At 46.0% G+C, this 12360-nt stretch overlaps 1 protein-coding gene across 1 annotated transcript in view; it reads left to right on the forward strand.

Annotated features, from left to right (window-relative positions):
- Nucleotides 1-3730, forward strand: part of LOC105564546 (Krueppel-like factor 6) — a 371387-nt gene extending 367657 nt beyond the window's left edge. Inside the window, exon 6 of the mRNA XM_012016989.1 lies at nucleotides 946-3730. Coding sequence (XP_011872379.1) covers nucleotides 946-1121 — 176 coding nt within the window. The 3' untranslated portion in view covers nucleotides 1122-3730. The remainder of the gene's footprint in view (nucleotides 1-945) is intronic.
- The last annotated feature ends 8630 nt before the right edge of the window (nucleotides 3731-12360 follow it).

The following is a 12360-nucleotide window of genomic DNA, read 5'->3' on the forward strand; positions in this document are numbered from 1 at the left end:
CTAAGATTAAGAGTCTAGAAAAAAAGATAGGTTTAAATAAAAGTTTATAAATGCAAATACAGCTGTAGAATGATAAGTAGAGCAGTATTGCGTGTAGTAATAGATGCCGGATCGAATAGATGCCAATACACATGCCAATACAAGAATTTACAATTCTGTAAAGCCAATATATAAAAAATGTCGGTAAAACAGAGAGACTCCAGCATCCCCTTAAGCCATAATCTCCTGAAATCGAGAGCGAAAACTTCTATTGTTATTTACAGTTTACATTTGTAACTGAGAAACTTGGCGAAGAGTATTTGCAGATTTATCAGCACAGAAAAAAAAAGTGTATCTACCGTAGCTATAAAAACTGCACGTGGCAACTAAATTTCAGTTGTAAAATATGAACAGCTAATATTTAGTTGCGATGGCTAATATTTTGCTACTGTGCCTATTGTATTAGCCGCGACAGCAAACCGCGTTTGCTGTGGTTTAGAAATTTATGGATCAGCTACGGTGGCGAAATGTTTTTCTCCAGTGTGCGATATTAGTTTTTGTTAAATTTGCCTAATCTAAATCTGTAAAAGCATTATTGAAATCTCGCGTCTATATACTTCGGCTTTGTCACGAACGGTTCGCACACTGCGACAAAAATGCCCGATTAAATATAATCGGATAATTCAATTACATAATGTAACAAACGGATATATTCATTGAAATTATATGTCTGATGAGAAACATGATCGGTTTGTCAACCAAATTTCATCGGATGTGCCCAGAATTTTATCGGAAAACGTAATCGGTAAAATTAACCATCGGACACACTAATCGGTTTATCCGATGGAAATTGTTCTCAGTGCACCGACTAGAGTTTCATGACTCGCGAAAACGTTCCGCGATCACCTGGACAATTCAACCGTCCTGCCAGATTTGCTAACGTGGCGTTTCTCTCATCTGTTTCAGGGGAAAAGCCGTACAAGTGCAGCTGGGAGGGCTGCGAGTGGCGATTCGCGCGTTCGGACGAATTGACGCGCCATTACCGCAAGCACACCGGCGCGAAGCCGTTCAAGTGCCGGCACTGCGACCGATGCTTCTCCCGCAGCGACCATCTAGCTCTCCACATGAAGAGACACGTGTAATCAATCGTCTCCGCGAGCGGTCGCGGCCGCGCGTCACACTCCGCGGTTGGGACCGTCGAGACCTCTTCCTCGTAAAGATCGCGGAGATACCTTCGACATTTGCACGGCGAGATTCGCACGCGATCTAGCATTTCCCGAGGTCACCTAGTAGTATGCTGCAAGTAGAGGGGCGCTCGTGCGCCTAAGCTTGATGAACAAACGTTCAAGGGAGAGATCTACGAAAGTAGCTATATTAGGTATTCGAGATTCGTCAGACTCCGTTGACATGGGGAAACCCATTTTCGGGGGTCGTGAGGAGATCGATGATTAGCGAGACGCTGTTTGGAGACAATCGAGGATCGAGTTTATGTCTAAGATGGCGATCCGCGGGGACGATTCGGAGGAAGGCTTTGACGAGCGGTCAGATGACGTAGAGTAACATTTCGTCGGAGTCCAAAGAGTCTTACGCGTGATAACGACGTGCGTTTCCTCCAAGTGCCCTGTAAGATCGAGAGGGGGGGGGGAAGACATACGAGTGATCAGCGACACTTGTCTTTAGGAGCCAAAGGGATCGGCGCGAAACGAATTTTCGACGCCCGCCGACTCGCGCGAATTTTAGGAGGCGGAGACACACCGACGGTCAGCAGTGCGTCCGGATGAGAGATTGCGATCTGACATAGGGGCAGGGCCTCCGGGGAAGTTGCCGAGCAAAGAAGTCGCCGGGGAAGTCTCGCACGAGAGACGTCAATCACTGCCAATTCGTTACATTCTAAGATCAGCGCTACCGTCGAAGATTTCGTGCTGCGACTTTTAGCGACCGGAGGTCCGCCAGAAGCGAGACGCTGACTCGGGGCGAGCCTAAAGTTTTCGCCGACCCTCAATGGCGCGCGGCACGGGGCGGCTGCTCATTCGATGCGATAGAAAGAACGGAATTGTAATGTTAAAAAAAAACAGTAACGCTCCTACTATATACACGTACGTACCGCAGAACGGACCGCGTTTACCTTCTCCAAAGCCGATCGAACTGTCGCATTTTACCGATGCCGAGGTGCGTCGGGTGTCGCGAGGGCCGTCGCGCGCGCGCGCGCGCATGCACGAGAAAAAAAGAAATGGAGAAAAAAAAATCGTAGATTTCGCGAGGACAATAATGCAAACTGTCGGTGCCAAACGTTATTTCCTTTCTCTTGCTTTTCCTGTCAGGAGCTCCGCGAAGACATTCGCGACTAAAAAAAAAAAACGCGCGCGGCACTCGCGGCACCGAGCGTATCGCGCTCTCACGCAGCGGGAGAGCCGAGGCGGACGCGCGACGCGTGGTAATTGAATACGTGATTTCGACCAGTTTCGACGGCGACGAAGATTTCGCCGCGCCGGCTGCTAATCCTGAATTTACAGTGCGAATTACAACGCGGCCCGCCGCCGCCGCAGCAGCCGCCGCCGCTTACCAGCCCGCTCGCAGAAGGAGCTTACAAATGCGGGATACGACTGTTTCGCTTTGCTACTTACAACTGATTTTTACTAAACGCCGACGCACTCCAGCTTTCAGGTAATCCACTCGATCGTCGTTGTCGACGTGGCGCTTTTTCATTCTTACGGAAGGGAGAGGGAAACCTACTCGAACCTTGCATGCCTGTGCGGGGGAGTGTAAAGGGCTCTTCGTCTCCCGTCATCTTCTCCGACTGCGGCGCTTACTCGTGGCGTGCGCGGGGCAAGGGGATCGTCCGACGAGACGATCATCACGAAAAACTCAACAGAATACAAATATAAATATATATATATTTTTTAATATTCTCGTCATACTCATTGAAACAATGTAGATAAGCAAGTATATTACGGGCTGTATAATCCGCATAAGATTTCGTACGCTTTTCACGCAGCCGAATATTTCGCGGACGATCCCCTGCCCCGTGCACGATCCGCGGCAGACAGCCGGCTTCACTATCTTGTATCTCGCGAGGGCGCCGATCCGCAACGGCTGATCGTCAGGCGGGAGATCGCTCGTCTCGCTCGTCATCGATCTGAAGGATCCGGATGTTTAATATATCGCGCGCAACAGAATAATCAAGTATCCCGGCGACAAAGACAAGGGGAGAAAGTACGAAGTAGTCGAAATCGTTGCAGCACGCACCTATCAAAAAAAAAAGAAAAGAAAGAAACGCGAGGAAAGGAGGAAACTTAAAAAAAAAAGACTAATCTTACCTGATCGTGAGAGGCGAGTTAGCCAAGGAGATGAGAAGTAAAAAATAACTAAATTTTAAATGTTCAGTGGCCAAATAAATTATAATTGATACGCACGTAGAACCTAAAAAAAAAAATATTCCGTACCTACTGAGTAAGCCCGACCGACTTGCGGGGTCGGGCACGGTTCGTACGAGTGCATGTGCATGCGAGTGCGGCTGTGTTGTGTCTGCATGGGTCGTCGATGCGCGCGTGTATACGTGTGTCTGCGTGCGAGCGTGTGTGCGTGCGTGTGTGCGTGTACTTTTTTCCACGGGTATTCCAAACCTGAATGGTGGAGAATCCAAGGGGAGGAGACGAGTCGAACACTGAGTTTGTATATTGTGCAATTTTTTCAATGTTTCATTATTTGTTACCATGTTCACAATTAATTATAAATAAATAAATAAAATATATATATATATATATGTAGCATTTACAATTTTAAGATATAAACGGCCATGAAGCCAGACGTCTTTTTGATAGCCATATTCGGATACTGTGGTCGTCGTTGCGTTCGCGACATCCCCCTCCCCCCATCCCCGATCTTTTTTTCCGACGGGCGAGATGTAATTAAAAGTACGCGTAGTACAAGGGAAAAGAAATGGCCGCGCGAAAGATGCAAAGTCTCGTCTCTGACCTCGACGACCTCTCGTTAAATTCCATGCCGACCGCTGGAACGAAAGTAACTGAAGATAATGGTCCTTGTTAGAGCTAGAGTCCACGCATGTATAATTTGCTCTTCAGACTCGCGCACCTCTACGCTGGGTCCGTATTTAGACTTAGTGTTGGGAAGGGGGCGACGAGTCGATGCCGCAAAAGGGAAAGGCTTTTCCCGGCGAAAGGTCTTTGTCGTCACGACGAACGTTTCCGGCATTTCCAATCGAGGCGACCAACGAGCTCTGTAGATATATATCGCTAAGCGAACGAGATCGGAGATAGAGGCGCGTGCGATTGCACGAGCAATTAAGTAACGGCAAGAGAAAATCGGATACTTTGAATAAAAAAGTAGCTAAACGTTTAGATAGATAGATGGATAGCTAAATCGTTAGATAGGCACTTAGATAGACAGATGAATATTATAGGTTGACGAATGGGGATAGAGCGTGTGCGCCCAAGAGTGCTTGAGAATACATAGAGAGTAGGTAGAGATCGTTATACATAGGTAGAGATGTAAGTATCTAAGAAAACTCTAAAGAACCTTAGGAGAAGCAGTATCGTTGTACGAGGTACGATAAGTGAACATAAATGTTTTATGATACTCGCGTACAAGAAAAACGAGATGAGAATACTGAGAAATAAAAAAACTAAAAACGTACACACGTAAAATTAAGTGGTAATAAAAAAATTAAAAAACAGTACGATTATAATTGTATTATCGTGGTCTAAGGTATTTTCAGTCATGTTGTATAGTAATTGTAAATTAAACGATTTTAAAGGGAGGAAAAATGAACGTATGAACGTGCGCGTGTGCGTGTGTGCGTGCGTGTGAGAGGGAGCGGGAGAACGAGAGAGAAAGGAGGAGAGAATGACAGGAACGGCAAACGTAAAAAGTGCCGCGCGGCTCATGCTGGATCTTTGCGCAAAAAAAAAAAGAATAGGCAGAATTGAATTAAAGTACGAAAAATTAAAGCGAATGGATTACATCGGTCGAGTGTCGCGAAATTTGTATAATAAACACTCTTCCCCCTCCTTCCAAAGGTTTCGACACGAGCTAGCAAGTGGAATGTGAATTGAAAGCGAAATATAAAGTCTCCTTTTAATAATAATGCTAATAATAAATAACAAATACTCTCGCGATAACGGAGCACTGACGAACGCAACACTGGACAGCTGTAATCGTGTAAATTTCGAAGCACTTATCCCCGACACGAGTGAAAGAGATTTAATGTTGCTATTTATAAAGTTACGAGAAAAAAAAAGAGAAATACTAATTGACGACTTGTCAAAATTCAGAACGTCTGTAACTATTTCATTTATTGATTTTATTTTGCGGTAATTCCATACACGTTTTTGGGCTTAAATGTAATTCCTTTATTAATATTTTATTACTATTTTAACAACGTCGCAGTCTCTGCGCGAGAAATATTTTATATTTTATTTAAAAATTATATTTTTTTATATTGAAAACTGTTACGTCAAAATTCACTTCGAATCATTGATTTTTTCCCTCACATTGTCAAATGTACATTTAAAATGCTACACTGAATTGATAGAACTAATATTATTTTTAGGGAATTTCCTCGTTAGAACAGGATTAAAGAAAATTAATTAAAAACATGAGTACTATTAATGATATACACAAGGATTTTATGACAAAAGATTGAAAAAGAACAGCGAGAAATGAAGAGAGAGAGAGAGAGAGAGGAGAAAAAGTTTGAATAAAAAATAAATAAAAAGAGAGAAAAAGAATAACGATGCAAGTGAATACGGGAATACAACTGACGTGCGAATGAACAAGAGTGAAAGTGTATAAATAAGAGAGAGAGAGAGAGAGAGAGAGAGAATGAAAGGGAGAAAGAAAGAAAGACAAGATGCGCGAGAACGAAAGAATAATGAGAAAAAAAGAAATAAAGACGATATAACTTATATTTTTAAAAAGTGACCTTTGGCATATATAAAGACTTGTAAAAATCGTGCAACGAGTTAAATAAACAAACAAAATCAAGGGCGCGGTGTATTAAGAGGCGTCCGTCCTTCTCCGTGTCTCTTCTCATGTACACGATGCACTTAACACACATACCAACGCGTACACGCATACATACACGCGCACGCGTGTACACACGTGCACACGGCGCACTCGTTGAAATATTCGGTAACAGGTGCGATTTACAATTCCGAGACATTTTCTAAATTGCGGTACGTACCCACATTTCTAGCCGTCGAGCCGCATGTACGGACACACACGGGGCATACGACGCAACGCGGGGCCCGAAATTAAGAAAGAGTCCGAATACGTACCCCGCGCGATCCAATCTCAAGAAACTGAGGACAGACGAGAACTGGGAAAAATCGAAAACTTATTCCAGCGGGTAGGGGGAGGGGGGGGACTGAAAGAGCCACGCAATTCCTCTGAAAGAAACATACATCTCACAAAACGCAACTAATCGGTAGACGCGTATACTTATTAGGCGGACGATTATCTCGGGGGGGGGGGGGCTAAGGGTAGAAAAATGATTTCGCGATCAACGCTCTCGATTCTCGCGCCTCGCTCGCGCGATCTTCCCCGGTTCGTCGCTAATCGCGAGTCTTCCTGATCTCGAATCGAATCCCTGACGTTCACGCGGCGCATCAAAAGGACGAAGGAAAAAAAAAACAATACCGGTTAAAGTGACGCGGCTATCAAACGGATAGGCGCGCTCTGTCGGGGATGAAAACTTTTCTCGGCGACGAGGTGTCGAGCATCGAGGTGGGAAAGGGGAATGAAAACGAGCCAGCAAACAGTCACCGCACAGTCACTAATGTCATCCAGCAACACAATCCATGGTAGGGGATAGTATTTTTAGGGATTTTATACAGGCATGCGACGGCATTTCTATGTTTTAGCCGGGATTTACTGTCGACGATTATTGACATTTCTTCGTGTATGTACGTAAGACGAGTGCGTGCGCACGTAACACATGTAACGAGAGGCAGTGCGAACGGAAGAGCACGCAATACGATTCTTGAGGGAGTGCCGGAGAGTAAGGGGTAGATTGGAGAGGGGGGGAGGGAGCGAATGTGGCAGTAAGCGGAAATCATTTCTCCAGAATTACTGTATCTCTCGTTGCGTATATACATTTCTATTTATATAACTGCGTATTAACGTATTACGACAATGTGATTTATTATGTGTGATTTTGAGCGCGGAGAGATGTAGGGAAATCTTTAAGGGAGCGTTTTATATTGCGAGATAATATGGACGGAGGAGAGATGCGAGCGAGAAGAGGAGAGCGGGAGTGCAAAGGAGGACGAGTGCAAAAGCGCGATAGTTAATATCCTTGTAGTCGCAGCTTCCTTTGAGTCGCTCAACTGTATAATTGTAACGAAGACCGCGACCGCGCTTGCGTGTAGGTGTCGTTTCTTTCCCTCGGCGTTATTTCTTCCTCTTCCCTTTCCGTTCCGTTTCCACTTCCGGTATCGTCGCACGGTCGCTATGTTTTCGTTGTTTTCTCGTCAAGATGGACGATGACCGCCCGCGGACATTATGCTCCTTTATCTGTCGTGCTTGTCTATCGGTATGGAGAAGAAAAAGAAAATACGACAACGAAAACCGAATCATTAGTAGTTACGCTAATAAAAATGTTAAAAGTGTATATTCATGTATATTCGATATCGGTACGTAATCGACTTTTTACGCGATGCTGCATCCTACGCTCCACGCAGAACTTCTTGACCGTCGCCGTCTTCGAAAGGTCGGCAGCTTATCGATCATCTTATTGAAAGCAAGCGCCACATTTCTCGGGTCTGTCCGTCGAAGTCTGACGCAGGGACTTTCCACACACAACCGCTCTTTCCACACACTCCCCTCTCGGAAAATATCTCGTACCCCGCATTACACGGCGCCGCGTAAACACGCGCTACTTCGCGCTTCGAGTCGTTCGTATCGATTGCATTGCGTGAGAGAGAGCGAAAGAGAGAGAGAGAGAGAGAGAGAGAGAAAGAAAGAGACGGACGTAATACCACAATACGTGCGTACACGCTTCAGCACGCGCGGGAGCTCGAGAGTCTCGTCTACCAGACCCTATTCGTCGGAATGTGATCGTATGTTTTTTTTTTAAATTTAATAACTTTTAAGCGAGTCCCCTCGCGCTGCGAAGCGAGCGCTGGACGTTATCAGCGACGGAGGAATCGATAATCACGCGCGACAACACGCCGAGAAAAGAGAACGGAAACGAACGCGAAATGTATACGATTCTAGGAACCTGACTGTCCTCGACGACAAAACACAGATTACGTAAACGGAAAAAGGGATAAAGAAAATAAGAAAAAAAAAGAGAGGAACACAAGAGAAAGGCATCTTCATCGAAAGTTAAAGACTAAATCACCTTACCGCAAAAGTCTCCCAGCAGTCGAGACGCGATGGTTTACTCCGAAGACTCGACGTTTTGTACAAGGTGTAGCGAGCTCGTGTAACGAGCGCAGTTAGGTGATCACATGTGATATTTGTATCGGCTATTATATATAAATATATACATATATATATGTAAATGTACATTATATATTAGAGAGTATTCCGTTAGGATTATGACTGGTAGTTAGAAAAGAAAAAGACGTAAAGGGGGGACGACATGGGGAAAAAGGGAATGGGAGAGAGAAGAAAGACGAATGCGTCGGGGTACCATCGAACGTCCCGCCGTAGAACAAGCAAACGTGGACGGAAGAGTGAGGGGAAACGGCGGAAACGATCAATTTTCCGCGGAAACATCATCGCTCCCGCCTCTGAGCCATGCCTAATTGCGCTATGCGCAGGCCTACTTGCCGGTTTCGAAAAACGGTTCGCCAATTCGGACGGGGAGAGAGAGAGAGAGAGAGAGGGAGGGAGATGGCATGAGAAATGAAAGTGCGAGGGACGAGGGAACGGACACGAGCTTAAAAGGGAATCAGCGCGAGCGCAGCTCGTCCGAATTTCCGAATTTTCCACGGACTGCAACCATAAATATTCGTTAAAGCTAATTCAAGTTTAACTGATTCTGGGGTTAAGTGGGAATTAACTAATTCCGTGTTTCTTTCCGGGGAGTGAATGGGAAGCGAGAGACTCGGTTGAATTCCGGGTGCAACTTTAACTGCTATTTATGGGAACGGTTCTATCAAATTTTCACGGGCAGAGCGCACGAAAACGCGACCGCGCTCCGACGAATTCTTTCAAGTCAGGACGATCGGACCGATCGATAGTCGATCACGTATAAGAGATGCGAAGGGGGAAGATATTGGGCAACCATTTGCGCACTCGAGAGTAGTGCCACTCGAGCCCGAGAGGCGAGTAGTTTCGCGATGCATAGTGACTTTGACTCTTTTTATTTCCTTCCTGCCTGCAGGACGAGTCGCTCTTTGCGACAATTCCACGTCGACGCGCATGTATTGCGAGAATGCTGGCGCGAGTAAAAATCGAATCGTTTGGCGATGCTAAATTGCTTCGCGTCTTCTGCTCGTTTTGGAATTTCTCGCCTTTTCTCAATCTCGGAATTGTCTATTGGCGACTTTTATCGATTCTTATCCGCTCCGCTCGCTGCTCAAAGATACACCGCATACAAAAGTTTCCCCGGATACGAACGAGCTCGTCCTGCGTACGTCGCTTTTTCTTTTCCTCCTCTTTCGTTTGTTACGTTGCTTTCGCACTTGTCGACGGAGAACAGGGAAGCGACGCGAAGGGGAGATTAGCAAGCGCTAGCGTTCCAAGGTTTGCTAAACTGTCTAGCGGGAGAATTGTACGCGACGAGAGAGAGAGAGAGAGAGAGGTGGTATGCGCGAGAATGCGAATTGCGAGAGTGCGAATGAGAGAGTGCGGGCGTAAAAGATGTACAAAATGAAGAAGAACAACCATAACTGTATGTAACTGCTTGCGTATACATGTATATGTGTATGTGTGCACGTATGTGTGTGTGTGTGTGTGCGTGTGTGTATGCGCGCCCACGTGTGTCGGAGAAATTTGAATGACGCGAGAATCAAACTCTGTGCGATTTCTTAATGTTTGCCAGAACTTTTATATAAATTATTTACTACGCAAAGTCTTTATTACATCTTTATCTTTATATTAATGACGCTACAGTTAATATTATTATTAATGTTATTATTATTATTATTATACGATCGCCGTATTGTTCTTCTTTTTCTATTGTCGATTGTACAAAAGCAGCGAGAGTACCGTCTAAGTTTAAATGTTTAGCATGTAGATCATTTGTAATGTTATATATACATATTATGATTGATTGGTTAACTAATTATATTTTATATAATTAAGCGTAGCACGGGGAACCGCTCCGCGTCGCCGACGAGCGTTCCTCCTCTTTACATTTGCGAATCTTTAATTCGATGTGTGCACGAATCGCTGAACGATCGACGAAGCCGCGCCGCGGAGTGAGCGATATCGATCATCAGTACCGCGAGTCCTCGTGCCATTTCACGAGCGCGAGCTTAACGAGAGCACGAGGATCTCCCGATGCGCGACGCCCGGCGATCATCTCGAGGACGTACCGGGGCCGCGCGCACGCGCGCGCGACGGCGGGATGGACATTTTATTTTTATTCTTTTCAGAGGCCGTCCATCTTTCGCGCGCGCGCGCGGAGACCGCGTCCCGAGGCAGCCGCGCCGAGAGAATCGCTCGACGAATGTTACCCTCGAGATATCCCTCGCTCGTGCGAACGCGTCATGTTTTCGTCATCGATTTATAATTGTTGTCTGCCTAGAGATTTTTGCGTTGTCGAAAAGCGCACGCTTCTTCTTCGGCTATCGGAGCGACCGGGCCGGCCGCGCTTTGTAAATAATTCATTAATAAACAAATTTCTCAGTTTCCTTCGTGCTTGAGTGAGCTTGCTTTCGAGAGTCCTCTTTAAAGGGCGCTTGTGTCCCGCGTCGTCGGCGCGAGCGGCGCCAGCGCAATCGGGACATACGCGATCGTTAAACAAATGTTATCGAATTGCGCCCGATTCGGCGCGCAAGCTGCGAATTACTCCATTTTACGCTGGTCGGGCTGATTTAATTCGCGTCGCGCAGCCTCGTCCCAGGTTGCTTTAGGTGAGGGCCGATTCGATATTCAACGCGAAATTGCCCGAGTCGAGCCCGAGCTTTCCTATTATTAGGCATGAATTAGCGCCAGGGCCGGCCCATTCCGCTAATAACGTACTCTTGATAGAGCGATTAATCTATTTTTAACTTGCGATTAAAAGGCGCGGAAAACTGTGCGCGCCCGCGATATTTACCAACGTGAAATACTTGGTGTTTTGCACTGAATGTCGAGGAGGATGTTGCAGAGCAGGAAACATGGAAATAAAATCGCTGAAATTTCAACAAAGCCTTTGTTACCTTTCTGTGCTCTCATCTCAGTTAAGGAAGTCATCTCCCTCGCTGAGCCACGACCGGTCATGGTCCGCTAATTAGTGTACGCTAATTAATGCTTGTGCCATTATGCATTAGCTATCCTTTGACTCAAAGATATCGGCCACCTTCCGATCCGTTTGCCTTGTAACACGCGACGCGCAAAAATTGTCAGTGAAGACACGTCCGCCCGCCTCGAAGTCGCACGCAAATCACCGTATCCAAACGGGGGGTAGGTGAAGGGACGTAGAGGGCCGGTCCGCGGACGGGTGTGTCAGGTGAAAGAGAGAGGGTGGAAGGGAGGCTAATGACGGAGAGAAGAAACGTGCGCGAGGGTGAAAGCGGACAGCGAAATAGCGCGAGTGAATGAGAAATTGGATGAATTAAAAGGCGGGAAGGTATGCGCGAGGAAGGGAGAGGCTGCGTGACACGAGGCGCGGCTGCATGAGAGGGAGGAAAATGAGCGGCTCAGGCCCGCCTCGCACAGCACTTTATTCCTCTTCATTCTTTTCTTTTCCTCTCTTGGTGGCTCTTATATTACACCGTAGCGTACTCTAAATATCGTTATTTTTTAAGGAGAATTACATGAGGATGGTAAACGCGATATTGAAATATATATATATAAATATATATATATATATTTATTTTCTAAGATATAATATATATCATCTATGTATATTAAATTATGATAATGCACAAATGTAATTATATGTACATGTATAATTATTATCTTGCTCTACATTCAGACGGTGGTGAGGGAAGAAGTGCGGGATCGGGGGATGATGATTTGCGATGTTGGTCGTGGGAGAGGGTTAAGGGAAGGTGAGATCCGAGGTGGAAGGGCGTTGCGGTGCGATGGCAAGCGAAAGGGACTCTGTGAATGCGCGCGAAGGGTGGAAGGACGGGGGTGGAGAGGAAAGAAGCGATGGAGAGGGGAGGGGGGCTTGCGGCCGCTGTAACCTCATCTTTCATGAATAGCTTGTATTTCTGCTCAGTGCAAAATAAACGTACGTTCCTGTTGAAAAAAAAAGAA

This window comes from Vollenhovia emeryi, unplaced genomic scaffold (genome assembly GCF_000949405.1).
Source record: "Vollenhovia emeryi isolate VEMERY1.0 unplaced genomic scaffold, V.emery_V1.0 DF939163.1, whole genome shotgun sequence".
NCBI lineage: Eukaryota > Metazoa > Arthropoda > Insecta > Hymenoptera > Formicidae > Vollenhovia > Vollenhovia emeryi.